This window comes from Strix aluco, chromosome 6, assembly GCF_031877795.1.
Source record: "Strix aluco isolate bStrAlu1 chromosome 6, bStrAlu1.hap1, whole genome shotgun sequence".
Lineage (NCBI taxonomy): Eukaryota > Metazoa > Chordata > Aves > Strigiformes > Strigidae > Strix > Strix aluco.
Genome location: NC_133936.1, coordinates 13,319,695 through 13,343,240, shown reverse-complemented (window position 1 = coordinate 13,343,240; position 23,546 = coordinate 13,319,695). Strand labels below are relative to the sequence as shown.

The following is a 23,546-nucleotide window of genomic DNA, read 5'->3' as shown; positions in this document are numbered from 1 at the left end:
TCTCTAATGAAAGCCAAGGATTTCTATTGATTGTTCTGTTTAAGCCTGTATCAGTCACACTACATGCTTTGTTTCTTAAGATACCATATTTTTGGCAGATCCCATTACCACCCAAACACTCAAGAATCAAGAAGCAGAGAGCGCTGTCCAAACAGTCAAGTGTAGAATAGCCCTTCCCCCAGCATTATCATTGGAGTGGGAATAAGCATCTGATTTTGACTTTGTCTTCTCCCTGCTCTATCACTCTGGGCAAATTTACACTATACAGCCTTCTGAAAATGTACATCAAATATTACAGAACATTCATTAGCAAGTCAAATAAAACAAGAGAGTAAAAAGTGAACATACCTGAATAAGAGAAACATTGTGTAGACTAAGTCTGAAGAGGTAGTTCCTGCATGAACAAGCAGAAAAATTACAGACTGTTAGGCTATCAAAGAAGGAAGGGAAAAGTTATAAAAGCAAGTAATAGTTTTTGGTCATTCATTTCTACAAACAACAAGCTTTTCTTGGACTTCTCTCCACAGAATGCAAAACCAGTTATATGCCCCTTGTTCATCAGTGTCTTAGTGAACCTCATAACAAAGTTCTGAGCAGGTCTGGAGTAAAATAGTCCAGAACCCATAATGAAAAAACACATTGAAATCCCAACAACATGGGGACTGTTTGCAACCTCTCAAATGGCTTTACTTGAAGTCCTGTATGGGCTGCACTCATGTTTTTCTCTGCATTCTGAGAAAACAGGTTGGACAGAAGCCAGCTAGAGCAAAGCTGACTCCTGTAGTATGCTCCCCCACAAGCCTGTGCTTGGGGGTGCTCCCCTTCAGGACTTTGTGGTACAGGAGGAGAAGAGGGCAGATACTTCTCAGCAGAATATCTCTGCACAGAAAACCAGCAGGTAAATCAAGGCAGTGATTGCAGATACTCCCAATCCTCCTGTCATTGCATCTCCACAGGCAAAGAAAGGGAATTCCTGACCAAAGTCACTGTAGCATGAGATACCACACATCAGCCGAGCTCCCGTAACTCTCCTGCATGTTCATATCCCATCACAAATCAGAGAGAACACACATTTGCATAAACATCTATGGATGAGGCTTAGTTAACAGGATTTATCTCACATTTTTGCTTGCTAAGACAATGCACTTACCAAGAATCAGCTGACGTATTAAGCCATATGGACGTGATTGTGTGCTTGAGGAGTTTGGCCATGTCTAACTTCATATTTTTGCATCCCATCTGTCAGGGGGTCTAAAGAGATGTGATCCTTTTCCAACATCCCTGTCACCACAGTCTCCCAGAGAAGACACATTTATGTTATACCAGGTGAAATATGGTTTTGGAATTGGCTCTATTTAGTGCAGCTTTGATGATATAGATTCATCTGCTCCAGAAGTACCAGTATACAGACATTCCCCTACCTAATGAAAATGCAAGTTCCAGTCTTATGTCAGTGAAGTCAGAGAAATCAGTGGAAAGCTCCTATAGTGATGAAAAGGTCCTAAGGACTCTTCTGAAGACCCCTGTTTAGGGTCTGTAGTCAGCAGCACACTCTGCCCAAGCAAAGAAAGTAATACAAATTTCAATATACAAGAGATTCATATGGGGTCACAATGACCATTACAAGGCTTGAGCAATTTTTCCTTCTGTTATCTCTCACTTGTATATCACCTAAGTCATAATCATAGAGTTGCCTGTATACTTTGTCCCTGTTCTATAGATAAATCAAAAGGTCTCAACTGCTGCTGACTGTCAACAAAAAAGGATGGGAACAAGGATGATGGAGAACTCAGGAAGTCAAACTCCTAGTACCAAAACTTCAGTTGATATAGTTCTGAATTGCACCATCCTATTCTATACTGGCACTGGTTGCCTAGAGAAGAATGAGGCCCATTAGCAATATCTGAACAAAATATATCTTCTCTCCTAGTCCTTTCACTGGAAATCCAGCACAGTCTGTTTTTGTACAGTCTGAAACCCTATTCTGTCCCAAAGGGCTGCATACTTTCCCAAGTAATTTCTTACTAACTTTTTAGCATCAGCTACAGACTTAAATATTATGTTCTGCAGGTTGTGCTCGGTTTGAGTGGCCGGGTTTTTTTGTTTATTGGTAGGAAGGAGGAGGAAAGGGGGGAGGTGCGCCGAATCAGAGCCCCCATGTATCCCATGGTGAGACAGCAGGGCCACCCTCCCTGCCACCCATGGAGGTCCACGGTGGAGCAGAGATCCACCTGCGGCCTGTGGAGGACCCCCGGAACTCTATGGGAAGAAGAAGCCCCCGCTGTTGTAGTTCATTGCTGGGAGGACTGCAACACACGGGGGTGGCCCACACCAGAGCATCTCAAGAAGAATGCATCCCGTGGGGAGGACTCACAGCAGAGAAAGTTCGTGGTGGGCTGTCTCCCATGAGAGGGACGCCACGTGGAGCAGGGGGAAGAATGCAGAATAGTGCTTCCCCCCAACCTTTCAGGAAGAAGTGGAGGACTGACTGTACCCCCCATCTCCTGCCCCTGTGCCCCTGGGGGAGGAGGTAGAGATATCAGGAACAAAAGCTGAGCCCAGGAAGAAGTGAGGGGTGGGGGGGGGTGTTTTAAGATATGGCAATGCTTCTCACTGTCCCATTCTGCACGTTGAGCGTTGGTTTTCTTAGTGTTTGAATTAAAGTGTTCTTGGTTTTTTTCCCCTAACAAGTCTGTCTTTTGCCTGTGACCTTTTAAATGGGTGAGCCATTCCTCCCTGTCCTTATCTCAATTCCTGAACCTTTTTGTTTCATTTTCTCCTTCCCAGTGCTGGGGGAAGGGGTGAGTGAGCGGCTGCGTGGTGCTCAGTTGTCCTCTGGGCCTAAACCATGACACTGGTGCATGTAGCAGACCAGAGGCACTAAGCTTACATACCGCTAAAATTTCAAAATGGAGATAATTCTCATCCAGTGAGTATTCTGACAGCTCCCTTAGAAAAACACATGCTACTCTCACCAAAATATTAATGCAACTCCAGGACATGAGATAACATGGAATAAGCCTTCTCCTGGCCTCCAATCTTACAACACCCTAAGGAGAAAGTTCTCATAACTAGGGACCTGAAGTTGCTATCCTGTTGTTAAGCATGCTATTTAAATGCATTGATTTTGGAAGTCTTATGATGCAGATTTCAGTTCCTTGTTTTAGTCTTGTAAAAAGCTGGACAGTTTGACTCAGTAATAAATTTTAATATTAGGTTTTTCTCCCTGATAGCACTGCGGAGCAAATTCAACCAAAATATCTTTAATAGAAAAGACGTATCTAAAGGACACAATTTTCATTGCACTCAGCCAAAACAGATGCAGACAGGAATAGTGTTCATTTAAATAAAGCCAGTCTCTGTCATCTCAATGACTGCTGTGTAGCACCTGGACAAAGTGTTAGTAGTGAGATCACTCGGGTGGCTGAGACCTAAACCACGCAGGAACGTAGTACTAATCTGAATAGCACAATGATCTTCCAAAGGCTTCATGCTAACCTCAGCTCTCTAAGTTTGATCTTGTGTCTTTCTTACAGAAAGAAGGGTTTCCCTACATTTTTCATCAGCTTGCCTCACCTGGTGTCTGCACAGCCACTGGCAATTTCTTCTTGTTTGTTTGATCCTTCCCACATCTCATCAGCAGTAATATGAACACCAGTAGGCAGACCAGGCTATCACAGACACCTCCAGACTCCAGTTGACCTGCTCAGCTCGAATTGACTAATCCTTAATTAATAACATGTTCTTTTAACCATACTTGTTCTGTAAAGCTATACCAGGAGTAAAAAGCCAAGGGGAAAGATCTGCTGAATAAGATGGTGCCATTTTTATGAATTGCATTTTAACTGCAATTTCAGTCCAAGAATGAGCAAGGTCTCTGAATGACAGGCGTGGTTTATGGTACCTAGAATTGCCCCATTTGTGTCCTTTTTTCTGCTTGTGTTTGAAGTTATGTATGTTTAATACCTTGCTGAACTATAACTTAAAGCAGCTGAAAGAGTAGGATTAAGAAATAGATGAGAACACTGAGATCTCTGCATGAATGGATGAGGTGCCTTCCTAGGCTTTTTTTTTCTCCCATTTTGTCTTGTAAGTGAACGTTGGCTAATTCCTTTCTCTCTTAAATTAAACCCAGCTGGAGTAGGCCAGAAGAGTGATTGCCTGGTGCAGCCAGCTATTCTAATAACTTCCTTCTCCTGTATAAAATCTAGTGAACAAACTTGGAGGGACAGGACAACCTTCTTACTCACTTTCTGTCCTAAAAGTCATGCAACTTCACTCCATGGTATTAAAACACGCTTTATTTCATCCCAGAGTTGGCTGCACTTCAGCCATCTCCAGAGCAAGCGACGACACTCCTCTAAGTACTCTAGGACAAATGGTATTATACACATTAAAAGGTCCCTCAAACTACTAATTATTATTACTACTAACCTTGTTATTTATGAACATCAGTGCATTTCTGAAAACATCCATGTTAAACAGTAATACCCTGAAGCCTCAGCCAAGGTTGTGGTTTGTGGCATTAAGACACAGAGTGGGTTGATGGTTGATGTCTATTTAAACAACCTCAGGGTGGATTCTCTCTCCATCACCTTTGATTTCAGGGGGATATTTTCCCGCAGCTCAGATATATGAAGTTAGCTGCTGTAAACCAGCCTGTAAACCTCCTGCTCTATACAACCTAGTCTTGAAGAATTTGCCATCTAAATATATACAGAAGAGTGAAAAAGAGACATCGTTCTCATTTAAATTTAAAGAACAGATTGAGCAATTTAGCCAACATCACAGAGAATATCTGCAGCACAACCAGGAGCTGATCTCCTGGACCATTAATCTGTGCCCTGGTTAGGAGAATAACTTGTGCCCAAAGTTGGGGCACAGCGTGTAAACCTGTACTGAAGTGCCATTTACACTCATGGAAATTGGGTAGATGTCGAATTACTTTCCCAAACTGGGCCCTCTGGGCTAGTCTCCGTATGAACAGAGCCAAGCTGCAATATAAATCCTGTAAATGAAAGTATTTGTTAATTGGCTTTGTAATTCGCATTTGGCTGCCTTGTAAAATGATTAAGTGCTCACTGTGCCTGGTACCACAAAGCATACGCACCAGAACAGCAGGAGAGCAGTTGAGATGTGTTTCAAGAAAGGGTGGAAGAATATATCCACTTAAATCTGCTTGCCATGACATTCCCAAGTCAAATCTGCTTATTAAGTGTTTACTTCATACAGCCAAGCACACCTTAGATGAACTTTGTAACATGATGCCCATGCACTTGTTCACACATTGCCTGGCCTTGAAACAATTTACAGTGAAGGCAAAGTACTTCATCTGTGATGCCACTGAGCAACAAAGCTACAAGACAAATTAAGCTTTTCCAATGGGAAGCCACATAACAAGAGTGCTTGAATAATAGCAGAGACCCTTCCTCTTAGGAGTTCTGAAATTAGAAGAGTTGCAACACGCTTCAGACACTCGTTCAGGCCTCTTTTTCAGTGACTCTTTCCAGACACTACATCTGTCAGCACTGTGCTGGCTGATTAAAAGGTGCTTCCTTCTAATTAAAAGAGAGCATGCTTTTCAGTTCTGCTGTGGTAGATCAGGTGTAAATGAAAGGCTACTCTAGCTTCAGATTCTTTTTTCTATTTAAATGAGCAAAGTTTGTTCACATTTCCCAACTCTGTCCCCCTCCACACACACAAATCAGGGAAGATAACTCTGTGTTTCAGAACAACCCCTGCTGGCATATCGGGAGACACGAGATCCCTAAAGCAGACCACAACCAGAACTTCTCAGGACTCTGACATGCAGACAGAGACCCAACCATATGCTGCCTTATCTCAGCTGGTCTGTATCACTACAGGACATGCACTCCTGCTTGCATGTTGCTACTTGCCTGCACCTTATAGTAGACATAAGAAGCTCACCTCTCCCTCATTACAGGGCAGGCTATCTCAAGCCCCCTCTCTTTGTACACAATTACCCTGCAAGTAGAAACAAAGCCAACAGAAGCTGATAATAATGTTTGATCATGCAAAAAAATACATTTAGGGAAAGCTGAAGAGAACTGAGTGAAGAGTCGCTCTCCCTTTTGGGGGCTATTACTGCACTGAAACAGGGACCCAGCACAGCCCAGGTGAGGTACTGGAGACTCAAGTAGGCTCATGGTGCTCTGGGAAGGCATTCCCTGTGCTTGTAGAATAGAATTGAATAAACTATTTCAGTTGGAAGGGCCCTACAACAATCATCTAGTCCAACTGCCTGACCAATTCAGGGCTAATCAAAAGTTAAAGCATGCTGTTAAGGGCATTGTCCAAATGCCTCTTAAACACTGACAGGCTTGGGGCATCAACCACCTCTCTAGGAAGCCCGTTCCAGTGCTTGACCACTTTCTCGGTAAAGAAATGCTTCCAAATGTCCAGTCTAAACCTTCTCTGGTGCCCCTTTGAACCATTCCCATGGGTCCTATCCCTGGATCCCAGGGAAAAGATATCCCTCTCCACTTCCCCTTCTCAGGAAGGGGCTGTGCTGCAATCAGGAGCCAGGTCTGCAAGAAGAACTCACAACTGTCACAGCATAGATAATAAGAAAAATAATTAACAGAACAGGGTCCTTTGGGCAATACAAAACAAGACACAGAATTATGCACGTGACAAACCTAATGCTTCCTTCTGGCACTCCTGGAAGACATGTGTTGGGACTGAGTCTCGGGCTAGGGGCCAGCAGCTCCTGTCAGCTCTTCCTATCTTTGCTCCTGGAGGCCTTAGATATACTTTGTATTTCTACAGTACATGACAAACACAGCTTAGTCATGCTTCATGACTCCCTGGGAGCTGGTTAGTATCATTCCCTCCTTATACTAATGGAGAAAATGAGCCAGAGAAAGGTTGAATGACCTCTCCAAAGCACACAGAGAAAGGTTAAATGACCTTCTCCAAAGCACACAGCAAGTCAGTGATGGAATCGAGATCAGACCCCAGGGCTCTTGGCTACTAAATCTCATGCTAGATTAACGCACCAGTGCCTCTACGCAGGTCCAGCTGTGGCTGAACTTTTCAGATGGTTATCCACATTTCTGAACTAGCCAACCATCCCAAGAAACCCAGCTTCTGAAGGATGATTCTGGCCTTTGCTCTCAGAAGGAGTTAATTACATGCCTGCTCCAGAGTGTGATGTGACCACTTGTTTGTAAATGTTACTCCAGTGATTCATTTGAAGGGCCTGGCACACACATGCTGGAGAAAAGGTGGAGAGCCAGCATCTCCCTTACAAGCTGGATCCTTATTCACCAGTAATTTTGTTTCTATTAAAGAAAAACTTGTCCAGTACATCATTCTTCCTTAAAAATCAATAGATGTTCAACAGAGAATAATACTAAACAGCATACAGTAATATGATGCAGTTGCTGTATGTGCAATTGCTTTTCCCAAATAAACATTTCTCAGTGATAAATCCAGCCAGAGCTAGAGGAGCATCCTCTTAGAAGAGGCTCCTTATGCAAGCAGCATATCATTCTGATTAAACAGCTTCCAAATTAAGCCAGGGTCCTAGCTACTGCTTCTGGGCTGCCACTGAGGGCCATTTAGTACTTCTCAGTGGAAACAGGATGAAAATCAAATCCTCTATATTCCAGTCAATGGAGGAGAACTACCATCAGCTTTAATGGCACAAGGTGCATGGCACAGATCTGCTCAGGCTCGATGCTGTATGCTCAGGGCCAGCTCTAGGAAGAGTCAAAAGAGGCAGATGCTGATAGCTGCAGAGCATGCGGAACAACAGCAAAGCTGTGGCACCCTTGGACTGTGCCAATATTCAGAAATCTAGACAAATGGCTGCTGCCCTGGGGGGGAGAAGCAAGAAGGGGATCAACATCCATGTCCCCTCTTCCATTGGCTCACAAGGGGAGCAGCAAGCTGGCTCTGGTGTCTCTGGCCCTTCTCTTTCCCCAGGGCAGGAGAAGCAAGGCCTCACTCCAGTGTGATCCCACCTCCTTAGGGTGACAGTGTTTGCTATGCTCATGAGACACCTTGAACCATCTGTTTTCTGGAGGGTAGCCATATGTACACACTTAAGAGAATAGGGAGTGGGATTTTTTTTGTAATATTGTTTAAATATATTTATAAAATGCAGGCCAATTTCCTTTTTTTATTATTATTACATTTCCCTCCCTCTGTTGCACTAGATGAGTTTCTTTAAAACCTCAGAGATGAAAGGGAACCAAATTTTCAAAACTTGTGTGTGGGTTTGTTCCTATTTTCCTCTCAGACCATCACGTATTATCCTACATGCCACCTTAAGTCTCTCTTGACATGTGGCTGACAGCTCTTCTCTCCCCCTCTCATCCAGTTGGCTGAGTCACAGAGCACTTGCAGCACCTTGCTATGGCCCCGAACAGCATGGGGACCTTTGATCTCCTATTTGCTCATCACTTTTAGTTGTGCTTTCAGTAAGTCATACCATAAAACTCCTCTTCTTCTGATGCACTGATTATTGTTCAAATATTCCCTGGCAGCTCCTCCACCTGCCTACTTAGACTGATAAACATGCTCAGTTCTGTCAGGCTTTCCTCAAGCTCTGGATGAGTTCAACATGACTTGTATGCAAATACAGATAGAGTTGGCTGGTGAGCTTAAGTTATTGCCAACCAATCCCTTCTCTTTGCTGTGGTTTTTATACCTTTGCAGTGGCACAGAACAGTAGGCTTAGCACCTAAACATCTGGATAAAAAGTGATATGCAAGTCACTGTGGTGAGCCCTGCCATATAAAACTGACATATCACCAACTTATCCAGAGCAAGAGAGAGTATTTTCAGTAATGCAAAAGGAAATTGCTCTGCAGACCCATCCTGTGATGCTGTAAAACACATTAGGTCCAAGCCTCCAAGGCTTTTGCCAAAATATCCTGACCTTGTGTTTGCTCGCACCCCACTCCCTGAAATACAATCTTCAAACTTAATTATTCTCAGTGTGTTACTAAAGCAAGTGAACCTCTCATGGGTGGCCGCTTTTGTGATAGGGTATCACCAATTTTCATTTTATCTGGAATATGAGATATTTTTCCAGTCAGACCTGCAATTTGCTGTGTAAGGATGCTTCCACAGCACAGCCTGTGCTGTGCCAAGACTGCGTTTCACACAGCACTGGCTGCGCAGGCACTGGCCATGAGTCAGCCGATGGCCTGGTTCCTCTGATGATGGGCAAAAGCAGACTACCATGCCGGTGAAGTCATTTGCAGAGAGGTAGATGGTACTGCCTTGCAGGTGGTTTGAAGGACCAACTGTTTTCTCTGCCAACAAAGATGACAGACCGGAGATGGCCACTGCCTCACCCTCTTCTCCAGGTACAACATCTGGGGCAAAGCTGCCTCTTTGCTCTCCTACAGCTGCAGCTTATTCTGTGCATTGGTCCGGCCCAGCAACTTGACAGTGCTGCAGCATAGTATTTTATTTCATTTATTTATTCTGAGTTAACTAAAATTCATGTTCTGTGCTCGAGAAAATGCACAAATTTTAACTAAGAAAAAAAATTACACTTTGAACAAAATTTGGGCCAGGCTCCGAAGTTCCCAGAATCCCATAATTACAAAAATTGTTCTTCCATCCTTTCCTGTCCACACCTCTTCCCCTCCTCCCCAAGGGGTATAAGTCAGGGACATCACATATTTGGGGTATGGCAAATTCAGACTCCTTGCAGACCAGCATAGGAAAACAAATTCTATAGGTAGGAACGAAACACCCCAGAGGGGCTTCACCCCTCCACATTTATACAAGGGCTGAGCTGACCTCACCTGACACAGTATTGGAGAGGAAAAATCTCCCTCTGAACTATCCCAGGCTCAACCAGAGAGGTTAAAACCTGCGCTTTAAATAACACTTTTGTTCCCTGTGTAAAGAAACTGTGCACCCCCAATTATGGATTTAACTAGCTGCAATGTCTAATCACAGGTTTCTCACCTTCACCATATTCTTTACCATGCAGGTGAGGCAGCTTTAAAAAACATCAATGGTCCTTTGAAAGTTTCTGTTAATTTCAGAGACTAATTCTCCCTTTTTTTCCTCACATCATCATGTTATCTGCTCCCCTCCAGCCCCCAACACAAGGATGCAACTTTAATTAGAGCATTCTTTTGTCTGATAGGAAAAAATCACAGTGAGAAAGGATGGTATTTATTTTTCTAGGTTTCTCTGCAGCAGTGCTTTCAGCTACCCTCCTACGATCTGGATATAATCAAAAACATTATCATGCTCTTTGCTTGCTCACGTCCCCATTAATACCTCAACTGGCAAGGTAATTTCTCAGCCAAACATGACTTAGTAGGGGGTAAAACTGGCGTAAGACGGTGCGATGCTAATGGAAGCCATCAGAAATGGCAGTAACTCAGCTCAGTCAATTTGTCTCAGTAAAGTATTGAGTCAAATCCTGTAGTCAGGAACGAATGGCATGTCATTCCTGGCTGGCAACAGGACAAGTCTATGGACTATTTAACCTGTGGCTATGCCCATGTGGTTGTGGCCAATGCTAACTTGTTTGCATGTTAGTCTCTCCATGCTGTATGAGACTAGACTTTTTCAGCCATGCTGAAGTCTCACTGTCCCAGTGTAAGTGTATGGGACTCACAGACTTTCATGAGCATTTTGAAGACTTATGTCTTCTTTGGAGATGCAAGGCTGAGGGCAAGTGATTGAACTACCAGGTGGAAATACAACAGTAAAGGGTCCAAATCCCACCTCTGCCACAGGTTTTCTGTGAGCTTTGGCTATGTCCACATTAGGCGAGGGCAGAGACCTCTGAGGTTGTGCAGACTTTGACTGGTAGCTTCAGAAAGCATAGTCCCACTGCAGGAGTAGCTGTGTTAGGTGCAGCACTGCACTGCCTTTCATATCTACTATAAACTCACATCTTAGCATCATAGCCTTTTCATAGGGCAGGCTTGCTCTTAATCCCTCTGGGCCTTGGTTTCCCCATCTATAGTGTGAAATTGTTAGTGCTTTCCTGCCTCACAGAAGCCCTGTGAGGATAAATGTTGGTGAGGGGCCCTGATCATTTGGTAACAGAAAGTATTCTTGACAGAGTTCAGACCCAGTGCTGATACTCTAAGTCTGTGGATCAACTCTGACCCGACTTCTGCCACTGAATTTCCTGGTTTGCAAAATGCTTTTTGCCCAACATAATCTGCAGAGCCTTGTTCTCTTCAGGGTTCAGTGGCAGTCCAGATCTGGACAGGATTGAAGGTGCCCAAGGGTAAGAGTGATATTTTCCAAGCAGCACAGGTTTTGAGAGTTTTACTGCAGTGCTCTGGAGCTTTCTGCCAAGCAGGCAGGAAAGAGCCTATGTTCAGCCAGAAATCTGCATGAAACCTGGTGTCTGACAGACTAATCTATCACACATTGGAGACTTTCAATAAACTCAGGGTGCCAAATCTGCTGGTTGAAGGTCCTAGAGTATATTTACAATTTGCCATATTTCTGCAAGCTGCAACTTGAAGCAACTCTTTTGGGACATCAGTCACTCCATTCAGTCTTCGGCTCCTAAGCCTGCATGATCCAGAGTCGTTTTAATGCTTATACAGCCAGAAGCAATAATAGCCAGGAAAGGGTGTGCCCAGGCTGCTGTGCTCCCCCTAAAACAACCTTTGAAAGTTCATATAGCACCTTCCCTGCTCCCCAAACTAACCATATCTCCTTTCTTGCACCTATCTACTTGGCATTAACAGGCACATTCAGTTCTGCTCTAAATCAAGTATGAAAATCACCCTCATCAAAGCATCCAGACTTGCATCACCAGCAGCAGAGACGTCTGGCAGTCCAGAATAGCACATACTTTACTTGCCAGTTTTGAGTCCCCTGATGCAGTCTTTGCTCACTACCCTCTACCTCCGGCTCTTCTTGGTAATGACTATTTGTGACAAGGGCTCCTGAGCTGCAGTTCCCCATGCAACAGCCATGAGAGACGATCCTTTCCCATCTCCTGATGGAGCTGACAGCCCTCTTGGCAGGCAGGACTATGAGGACTTCTGGTCATGATGCTTTCTGGCTGTTTTTCTACAGTAACACCTCCACTCACTGCGAATGGCCAACCCTCGTAGCCATGCCTCTCACATCCGCAGCCCCAGCAGGCTACTGTCCCGAATTGACACCCCCGCAGTTTCCTTCTGGGAAAAGTCAAATGTTTCCCTTAGGGCTTCCCAGCCACTCTCTGTGCAGCCATTTGTTTGGGTACCATCCTCCTGTTGTCCAAGCTGTTTCACTTCAGCTTGTTGTCGTGCCAGATTGTCACACAGTGTCTCAACCATCCTCCTTTAAACCTTTTGTGTTCTCCTCGCCAGGGAGCTCTCGTGAAGCATGCTTTTTGGCTTGACTCCAAGCAGGGTCTTTCATATCATCACTTCTTTACTGGCTCCCATCTCTGCCCAGCCAGTAATGAGATAGTCTCAAGAAGTAAGGCTCCTTGAGGGGGTGGGATGTCACAGCTACGCTAAGTATCTCCTCCACAAAACCCACCCTCCCCGGGGATTGGGCACCCTACCTACAGCACAGGTGAGAGAGCAGAGCATTGCTTCTCCAACATGCAGGTGAAATCACTACCGTAATCATATTTTCAAGTTTTTTCTCAGTAATAATGAGGTCTAGAAAATTGTTTTTCTTCCCATTAAAAAGAGCTCAAATAATAATCACATGTGCTCAATAGCTGAAAAAAGCAGCAAATATTTCAAAACAATCATTCATTCACAGAAGAAAAACAGTACATTAAAATACTAACACTACATTTAAAACAAAAACAAAACATGCAAACTATGAGTCAAAATGAAGGTTATGAATTTTTGAAATGTATGTTTTTATACTTAATGAAATGTTGCTCATAATATGGGTAGTGTGAGATTTACAATGTTCTAAACTATTCATATCCTTACTTGCAAGTGTTTGGATTTTACAAATGATGTGACAAGTAAATACGTTGCTTAGAAACCATGGTGGGCTTTTGAAACTAATTCTTTTGTTTCTGGGATTTTGACTTGGCAGGTGTTTGGTGCGGTGGAGTTATCAAACTCCTCTGGTTTGCACTCAGACAGCACCAGTCATTTGGGGAGGGCTCTCAGATAAGGATAAAGCTTAAAAATCTGAGGCTCATGTTATTCCAGCTCCCTGTCTGCATGGCATGCCCTCAATACCTCTTACAGTTTCAGTCACGCTGTGTCCAATTCCTGAAACCAAAAACCCTCATGAGCCCCAGGATCTTCTTTTTTTCTAGGAAACATTTTCTGTGAAGCTTTGAAACACAGGATGAACTAAGCCAAAGAGATGCTGTGGTGAGGTCATACTGCTTTTAAATAGAGACAGAAAGAACTAGTCTGAAATAATTTATAATGCTATCATCTGAGAGAATGATGTTAACCAGGAAATTGAGAAGTGGGAGTACTTATAAACTACACCCTGATCCCAAACTCCTTCCACAACCCCAGAATAGCTGGCGTTACTACTAATATGATCTACAGTAGCACATTTAAACATGGTTAACATTTAAATTTAGGTTTCATAAATTACACCCTGTAGAGATGGATAGAGACAGCTCCTATCTCTTTGAGGTATTGTTTCATTTGCAAATTCAAGCAGATGGTGCACGAGCAACTAATGACTCAAAAAATCACCCCTAAAAATAGTCCAGAACAAGGTGTGGATTTATCAGGGAAGGAGGGAACAGAAAAGGCTTTACTTCCCCTTCCCGTTTCTCTGGCACTGCTCCAGCAGCTCAGTGTTGCCAAAGCTGTGCACCACCGAGGACCCCATCCACAGCACCATATTCATGCACCTCTCCCTGTCACCTCACATACGATGGAAATGAGATGGTGAAGAGCGAAAGGGCTCAGCACTCCCCACTTTCCCCACATCAAGCCTGTATCCAACCCGAAAAAACCACCCTGGGAAATTACATCTCCATTAACTCTATCAAGAATCACTCAGGCAGAGCCATGTGGCACCATCAAAACTTTCAGCCTCCCAGTCCGGTGAGTAGTGCTTCATGAAAGCTGACTTTTCCAAGCAAATTCTATAAATACTTGTTACTACTTCCTCATGAGGCAATACACTGCAATTTATTGTACTTCCAGCAGGAAGCCAAATTTGCTGTCATTCCCCTGTTTATAATTATATTGTAGCCTCGTGTCTAACCACACTCATACAAACTCTTGTGGAGACAGAGACTCCCTCCAGGACATGTTGCTGGGGTTTGAGCACGGGTGAAGTGTGGCAGCATTAGCAGTGTCTGTGCAGGGGAAAACCTACCATGCAGCCAAATTATGTAAACCATAAATTCCTCAGAGCAACGTGCCTGTGTTTGTGCAATGCCTAGCAGAAGGCACTGTTCACAGCTGTCCCCAAAGCAATGCCATTCTGAAGTAATAAATATTAATAATTGCTGGTTAAAGATTCCAGCACAGGTAAAGCCACGGCTTCAAAAGTAAAATGTTTCTGTATGAAAAGCAGGAGGGCCTCTGGCAATTTCAACAGCTACAGGAAGGTAAGCGTTATTATTTACTGCACAAATACTCACTGAAAATGTATATTAAATCACACTTCAGTTGTCTCTGTGAAGCAAAACACTCTCCCTCTGCTACACATCTCACTCTTTTCTCTTGTTCCTATCATGAGTTCTTCCGGCTCTGTTCCTCACCTCCCTGTCCTCTAATGCTGAATAACCTGGGAAGAAAGCAGCCTCTTCCTCAATTTTCATTAATAGTAGAGACTGCTACCACAATGTTATCTGATTCTAAATGTTATACTTAAACTGATTTGTTAGACCATGCTTAGTCTTTTCTTTTTGGGTTGTCTTATCTGTTTATTATGCAATAAAAAATAGTTGCTGTTGGGGCTCATGATTCAACCACTCCTGACGTATATTATTTTACCGAACCATAGTTCTTTTCCCTGTTACAAATGTAGCTCTAAATTTGTTAGAGCTTGCCTATACTCATCTTGTGTGTTTCCACCCTGCTGTAATGGCATCCTAAATAAAAATAATGTTTAAAAATAAAGGAAAATATATGCTAATTATATACAATGGGCCAGAACAACAGAGTTGCACCAAAATGCATTAGGTGAGGATCCGGCTATATCAGCAAGATGAAGCGAACAGGTTGTGGAGTGAATTCTAAGAGAGAAGAAAGAAATCATTTACATTGCCACTACGATTTATACAAGGGTGCATAGATGAACCTGGTACAGAGGGAAAGTCTGGGCGTGGCAAATAAACCATAAAGTCAAATTCCATGCTGGCGGAGCGATGGTGCAGAATGATTTACTGTAACCCTTCTAATATTCATGATATCAATGGAGATGCCAGCATTCTGCTTCATTAACCAGTCTTTTTTTTTTAAATTCTACTAATTTTCTCTTCTTTGCAATTATACTAGGAGTCTAAATCCCTCTACATAAATTATAGCTTTCTTTTTGAGAAGGAGACTGGAAACACACTCTCCTCTGAAGACAGAACCTGAAGGGAAAGACCTTGAGCAGCAACCCTGGAGTAATTAAAAGATTATCTTTACCTTGCTCCCACAATGAGCTGGTTCCTGTTGGCATCCAGTGCAAGCTGAGAAAAGTCATGCACACCTGGATAGGTGAAATTCGACACCCAGGGCTTCAGATCTGCAACGAAAATGAGAAAGCAGAAAACAATAAAGCTTCTCTAGAAGTGAGTTCACCCGGACATCCACTAATGGATTTCCTACTGACTTATCTGTCAGGGGAAGGCTAATTAATAAGCTATTTAAAGGGTTTCTATTTATTCTGATTCTTCACAGAATGTGCAAAAAACCCGCACATAAATGCAGGGCTGTTTCAGCAGTTATTTTCACATCCAGGATGGAGTGTCAGCATTGGTTTCGGAGACAACAGCAGCTCAATTTTACTTCTGTTAAAACCAGTGAACTATCTTCAGTGCCAGGGTTAAGTGGTGTAAAGAGACTAGGTTGCCTGCTGTAAGACCTCCATAGCCTTGCCTACGATGCTAAGCAAAGGAAATCTGCTGCCCTCCAGAAAAAGAAGGTGGGGTCAACTGACTAAAAACCATGTTAGAGAAGAAGTGATCTGCACTAAAGACCTGGCTGTTCCAATGACAGGTTTTACCTTCTCTTTCAGGTTTTAGGTTCTCTTTTAGGTTTCATGTTACCTAACATCTGGGATCCCTATCAGTTAATTCCTTCCTTAATTTAGATGGGGAGGGTCATCACAGCATCTTTGTGGCTTAGAGACTGCACAGGCTTGAAACTGGCTCTATCAACTAGCTTGGATTTGCCAATCTAGGCAATTGTCCAACTGCAATCACACAAGTTATAAATGCAAAGCAATAGATTTGGCTACACTGTGTTCGTGGACACAAAGCTTTTCCAGAAGCTACATCTATTAACACAACATCAATTGAGAGATCTAGGGCAGATAGTTCAGATGTAATAAAAAATACACCTGTTTAAAGAAAAAGCTGAATTACTATTTTTAGGGTACTCTCAGGCTTGATGTTAGGGCATTCACATAATCCCAGCTTTCAATACAGTTACCAACTTTGTGTGTATCACAGATCACAGAATTTCAAACTCTCACCCTACACCTTTACTGCATGAAATAACTGGGGATAGATTCATATGTATCTTTCAGAAAGTTATCCAGCTTTACTGTGAGGATTTCTCTTGAGAATTTATTCCAGCTGTTAACTACTCTGTCTGTTAAATAAATGGAGAATAACAAATATCTGAGGGAGCAAGGCACAAATGAGACCGAATCAGTATATCTGTAATCCCTCTGTGACCTGTTGACAAATAACTCTGCCTCATTCGAGGACTGGATGTTGAAGATCCAGGAGGCTCAACAAGAAAGGTAATATCTTCTGGCCTCATGCCAACAGGATACCAATACACAGGCCAATGACCTGATGACTCATAACAATAATGATGCAGTTCAGACCAGTTCAAAAAGAGCTCTGAAAAAACATGCTTCACTGTCATTTTATATCCCCAGTGATAAATTGAGAAGTCTCACTGAAGGCAGTCAAGTTTGAATGTTTTGTTGTAGGCATTATTCCCCTTTCCACAGGGGTGAGATGACAGTGCTGATGAGGAATCTCATTAAGGCCTTTGGCATCTTGGCATGCTTTGTAGGATTACACATGTGCATTGGTTTAAAACCTTTGACGTAGGGATATTTGTTGAGCAATTTCAAGTCCCTTCTTCCTCCAGGGATGGATGAAACCTAATCAAGCCCTTCAGTTATCAAAACCTTAAGAAAACACATATAGAAGTCCCTACACTCCACTTGTTCTGCCTCTCTTTTCAAAGCAGAACCTTTGGTGCCTCTGCCCTGAACACCACCATGTTTCATAACCGCTCCTAAGCCTCCTCACCATGGAGCTGGACACCATTAGGCCTGGCCCCATGCCCCACCTAACTGGACGCTGCCAGGGCCTCTCCAACAATGACAGCTCCATCCTTGCAATCTCAAAACCGTGTCTCCAGGAGCTGGGGGCTTCCAGCCCTTCTCAGAATTCCTGCTATACTGCGTAACCACCCGAAACACGTGTACCTCCTCTGCTCTTCAGTGAAAAGGCATGAGTTAAGGAATAACTCAGCCCATCTAACCTTCAAGCATCTCCACCTCCTACACTCCTCTGGGACCCTTAATGATGTACTAGCACCAGGGAGGCACTGCAGTTTCACCTCTGGCATTCTCCTAACTAATGGGGCTCTGTCTTCTTTTCCTGTAGCTCTTTAGCTGCAGAGACATTTCTGAGCCAAGCAGCAGAACCAGCAACAATAACACCTTTCAGGCAGGTTAGCTGGCTGACATGTGCTGCAGATATCCTCACATTTCTGTTGGCTGACGGGGGTGGGATTAGGGGATTGCTATATAATGATGATACCTTTTAAGGATCCTGCTTTTAGGCCATAATTTTCTCTTGTCATTTTACCTCCTCTGCTACCAACTCTTTCCTACTAACTAACCCACTATTACAGTGCAGTGGCAAGAAGAACGTTTCTTCATCTGCTGCTCTAAGCAAAAGCTCCTCACTTCAGAGAGGTACACTCATCAGTTCTTCATTTTAACGGCAAGCTCTGACAAATTACAGGTAAAAATAATTAAAAAAAAAAAAAGGCAGTAGGTGGCTTGAATCTTTCCATGTTGGCTGAAATGTCAATCAAGCCCAAGAAATAACAGGCAGTGTCTTGATTTCTATTACTACTGCAGGTGGTACAACTTATAAAGAAACCCTTCCCAGTTATTAAATTAAAGGCTGCAAGGCATGCATCCTCATAGCAAAATTAAGCTTTTATAGGCATGTAGTTGGAGATTATTAAACCCAGCATGGTCCCAGATAAGAATGTCTAAATGTGAGTTGTCAGAATTAATGCCAAACGGCAGATTTTTCTTCCCAACCTTTCTTCTTCCTGTTAAGAGGAAAGGGCTGAAGTGGAATAGAAATGCAACCAGAAGTCAAGACATGGGTCTTTTTTCATTCAACACATTCAAATCTACTGCTCAGACCACAGGTGTCCCTAAGGACAGTTCCAGCCTTTCATTCTGAAACTAGCTCAGTCCTGCAAGGTAAGTGCTGCCCTGGGTCTATCCCATATTAGCTGAAGTTTACACATATGGACCCAATGAACTCCAGAGTTTGCTTGTATTTGACCTTTCTCAGAAGGCTGATTTTTCCAGTGCTGACTCTTTAATTTGGCTGGAAACCTTTAGTGCTGGGGCATGTTTACATTTGCAAAAGTATCTGTTTAAAAACATTATGAAAAATTAAAAACCAAGGCCCTGGCTTTGCATGTCGGCAGCAGGAGCCGGAAAGCTAGGAACCACATGGCTTAGGGGCAAAATGTTCATCAAGGCCTCCTTTGTGCTTCTCATCTCTAATCATTTCCAGGGGGTTAAAGATCCATGCTCTCACTTCCTCCACATGAGGACCAACGAACAAAAGTTTAATAGTTTCCAACACCATCCATTGCCAGACATCTGATTCAGAGCCTCTAAAGCTCTGCAAGTCCCTCCAGAGCTCAAGGTGGTTCAGGTATCCAGCTGCAAAGAAGACAAAGCTTCGCAGGAAATGTAAGTCTGCAGACACAGCTGTGCTCAGGCTATTATGCATGCATAAGACAAGGTGAAAAGAGGCCCTCTGCCATTTCAGAGGGTGGTCCCTGCAGCCCGCTAGCATGCTGCTCTGCACCAGCTTCCTGAGAGTACAGGACTGGGACAAGGATTAGTCAGCTGCACAAAGGACAGCGTGCCAATTTGAAGGAGCTGGGTTTAAAGGCCTGATCCAGAGGCTCTTCACATCATTGGCAGTTTTCCACTGAGCTTGATGGGTTTTGGATCAGCTTCTAAAGATGTGGTAAACCTGGTAATACTTGAGCCTTCATCTCCTCAAAACCAGCTGCTCCCCACCTCACCCTTACACTGTGTGTTTTGGAGGAGAGAAGTATGTAAACACTGAGCTGAGACTTCCCTGTCTGAAGGACAGCATTTACTGCTTCATCTCACTTGAGCCCACTTGTAGCTCCCATCTCCAGCAGGCTGTAACAACTTTGTGCATCCAGCATACCTCACGCAAGAGCAGAGAGGTTAAATGTCCATGCCTTGAAATTGCAAAGCCATTGCTAGATGCACAGAGCATAGTTAACCACTGTGTTACTCAAGAACATCTCTTCTGGAATAATTCTCAGCACAGATTTCCTAGTCTGGAGCAAAAGAAACTAAACAGGACCAAGGATCTTTGTGCAAGACAAGTGTCTACCCACATATACAGACTAACCATGCTCCTATCAAACTGTGCTCCTATTCTAGGATTGCACAGAAAAGCTTCAAAGATAACCTTAAGGGAGGAAGATAGGGAAGTTGAACAAGAAGTAAGATTCAGAGGGACCCCATTCCAGAAAAGACAACCTGAACCACATACATTACATAAAGCTCCTGTAAAATAGCTGATTCAACAGTAAAAGTTTGTGCAATGAAGCAGAGCATACATATAGCACTGGGATCCTGCCAAACTCAATGGGAATAAATAAATACTTGTTCTGCAGATATGCAGACCTACTTTTGTGCAGTGTTAACTTGACCACACATTGAGTGCTTCCTTTACTGCTCCAGTATGGTCTCTTGTAAGTTCTCTTAACTCAGCTTACTACTTCATGGCATGTTTAATTACTGTGTGTGAGTATTTCAGCATTCCTGGGGAAGCCCAGATCATAGCCATGACTTCTGTAACTGTACAATCTTCTCCCCTTTTGGTTTGCTTCCACCCTGGCACAGGGCAAACCATGTATAGTGACTGGCAGATACTCCAGTTTGCAAGTACTCAACCACTTAGATCTTTTTCAGACCACCCACTAGCCTGGAGGATTCTCAGTGTTGGATCCCAACCATGACCAACAGATGCAAATCACTGTAATATAAGGTAAGGTCTCAGGCTGTCTTCTTGGTATAGACTGATGAAATGTCCCCATTTCAGAATCAGACCCACCATCTCAGACCATCCTCTGCTTCAATTATCCTCAGTATTCAGAGCATTATTCACAAAGAAGACAGTTGTCTGCTAAGACTGAGGTCACAGTTTCCACTCTGTGCGGGCCACTGACCAGAACCCATCAAACAAGGCTGTAACCAAAGATCAGAAGGCTAATGACTACCCATGCTACCACCTGTCTTCTCAAATGCAGCAAGTGTGGACACCTCCAAGAATGCTTAGAAGTTAAAGTCAAATTACATCATTATCTTTATTAGACTTACATGAATCATATTTTAGTATCAGCTTCATTTTAAATTTTAGCTCTCTGTTGTAGGTCAAACCACAGGTTAGTGCAATAGTCTTTGGAAAGTAACATTCACTCCTACCCCATGCTGAGAGGTAAAAGTATCCTCCAAAACATAAAAACACTCTACAACGCAGCAATTTATTAGGGGAAGGAGAAATCTTTTGCTGCGCGGGCAGAGTTGAGCAAACAAATGTGTCAGCACTCAGAGCTCAACTTTACTCATGAGGCCAAAAAAATCAAGCTGGCTTTACCCCAGAAGTCCTCCTACACGTACATATCACCCTGCTGTCTTGTCTTCCCATCACCACCTCCACCTCATTACTGGTATTCTCTCTTTCTTTAACCTGATCCGTTGAAATCTTTAATTGTATATTAAGTGTGTCCTCATCCCAATTGCTGCAATCTCTTCATTGCCTTCTTAAATCTCTGATCTCCACTCATAATTATGAGGACTCAGAAGGCTGTTGGCAGAGTACACACCCTTCTACAAAATGGGACAAACCATCAGTTTCCTTCTCTCTCTCCTCAATACCCAAATCCAACTCAGACGTTCTTCCAGCTCTCTCATTTTCATGGTTTCATTCAGTTTACCCCTCTGACCCCACATTCACCTCCCCTCCCACTCCTGCTTTCTTTTTTAGCAGTCTTCGCCTTCCAGCCATGTTTCTACCTCGCTTCCTGCCCACTCGATCAATTCTTCCTGTCTTGGCCAACTATGAAACTCCTCCTCAGATGAGAGAAGCTATGAGCTAACCCATGAGTGGCCTGAGAGTCACTGTGATAGCTGCTTGCAATGAGCCATTTCCTTTCAATGAGATCCAAGAAGCAAGAGAGTTGCTAATGTCCCTCTGCAACCTGTCTGAGAATATGTGGGTAGGAGATGACTGAACAAAGAAAGAATAAGACTTTTTTCTCTCTTGGTATCATGAAAGAGGCAATAGTTCCATCTCTCAGCTACCAGGGAATAGAAGGAGACAGAAGAAAAGGCTGTGCTTTCTACCACCCTGAAGGGAAAAAGAAGAACCACAGATTCAGGTTGTATCTTCACAGAGCCATAGGAATTACAGCAATCATAGTAACCTAGACATGTTATCATTTAAAGTTATGCCAAATCTAGATGATTTTGTGCCTCTCCCCTCACTGCCTGCAGCTCCTCCTTGAATTGACCTTGCTGACCTTCTTCCACCCCAAAAGAGAAATGTCATCTGGAGATGCAGTCATGGTCCCAAGAACCCAATAGCACTGACGTTGGAGTCCTCTGTCTTGGGCAAATCATGAAACTATTTTATGTCTCAGTGCTTCCAATTGTTAAATGGGTTTAGGGATACTCGCCGGTGCATCAAGGCCTAATTATCTGTAAAGCACATGATGTACAGGAGGCACTAACTGTTGCTAATGCATACCGAGCACCTTGACTCTTTGTTTCCTAAATTTTAATCATTTCTTCAAAACAAGTGTTGCTAAATTGTTTCAATATGGAGAAAAAAAAACTTAATCCAAACCTAATTTTTGCAAAAGTATGACTGCTTGTTTATTTACTTTTTTATTATTAATATGGAGCAGCTGGCAAAACACACCAATCTGTCAGGAAGAACCCAGGGATTCAATCCCAGATAAAGAAAACACCAGATAATAAGCATGAACTAGTGCTCATTTCCAGTATGGGACAGTGTGCTGTTAAGTTGTCCTGGGCCCCCCCCAAGGAAGGAGATCGAAGGACTGCAAGTCACACTCCCAGTTTGGCGTATTTCTACAGTTTCTCAGTATTTCTGGTCCATCAGAGAGGCCAGTCTTGGCCCATTCTCTGTTTCACTTGGGTTCCTATTTGCACATGGTGAAGGGCAGTCAGAAGCTCAGCCAAGACCTGCCTCAGGGGAGAGCCAGGCGACTTCCACTCAGTGAGTCCCCAGGCCTCAGACTGGGGGATTGTGAAAGAAGTCATGAGAGGGGTTCTTCCCTCTTCAGCATGGCTCCTATTGTTCAGACTCTCACGAGATCTCAAATCCCAACTAACATAAAATCACAGAATCATTTAGGTTGGAAAAGACCTCATTGAGTCCAACTGTAAACCTAACACTGCCAAGTCCACCACTAAACCATGTCCCTAAGCGCCACATCTACACTTCTTTTAGATACCTGCAGGGATGGTAACTCAACATACAGCATTGCAGATCCTCACTGGCAATGGCTGATCAAGAGCAAGAGGAGATGCCACAGTGCTGCAAGACTGTCAGATATGGATGGATGCTCATGAGTCATGAGCGTGTCTGTTTGCCATGCCTGAGATAAACAGGACCAAAGGTATGTGTCTACACAGCACAGGACTTCGTGGAAAGAACGGATGTGGCTTGGCTTAGCAGGCTACAACTGGGGCAAACACTACCCTAACACTGCCTCCCCTCCTTAACAACCCTCCTCGAAAACCTTGCCTGCTACCTTGCACAGCACTGCACGGTGTCATGCAGCCACAGCCCTGTGCCCCACCACCACCTTGTGAAACTCAGCTAACCAGTGTCACACACAGCCCCACTGTTAGCAAATCCAGACATTTCTTCTTTTCTTAAGGATGTTGCAGAGTGTTTAAATATTGTAATCCATTGTTTTCTGAGACAAGCCCCGCAACTGCCACACAATCTGCCTCGCTGAGAAAGATAAGGTGAGTGCTCATGCATCACTTGCAGCTTCTTATGACATTCTGATCAGTATAATCCCTCTTTTCAGACAGGAAAGCAAGCTGCATCTTGGCTCCTA

The 23,546-nt window shown here is 43.5% G+C and overlaps 1 protein-coding gene across 11 annotated transcripts in view; it reads right to left on the bottom strand.

Annotated features, from left to right (window-relative positions):
- Positions 1 to 23,546, bottom strand: part of SEMA5B (semaphorin 5B) — a 291,486-nt gene that overhangs the window by 121,781 nt on the left and 146,159 nt on the right. For all 11 annotated transcript variants that reach the window (XM_074828744.1, XM_074828741.1, XM_074828740.1 and 8 more), the window contains 2 exons: positions 15,543 to 15,642; positions 349 to 394 (listed from right to left, as the gene is read on the bottom strand). In XM_074828744.1, the coding sequence (XP_074684845.1) occupies positions 349 to 394; positions 15,543 to 15,642 (146 nt within the window). The remainder of the gene's footprint in view (positions 1 to 348; positions 395 to 15,542; positions 15,643 to 23,546) is intronic.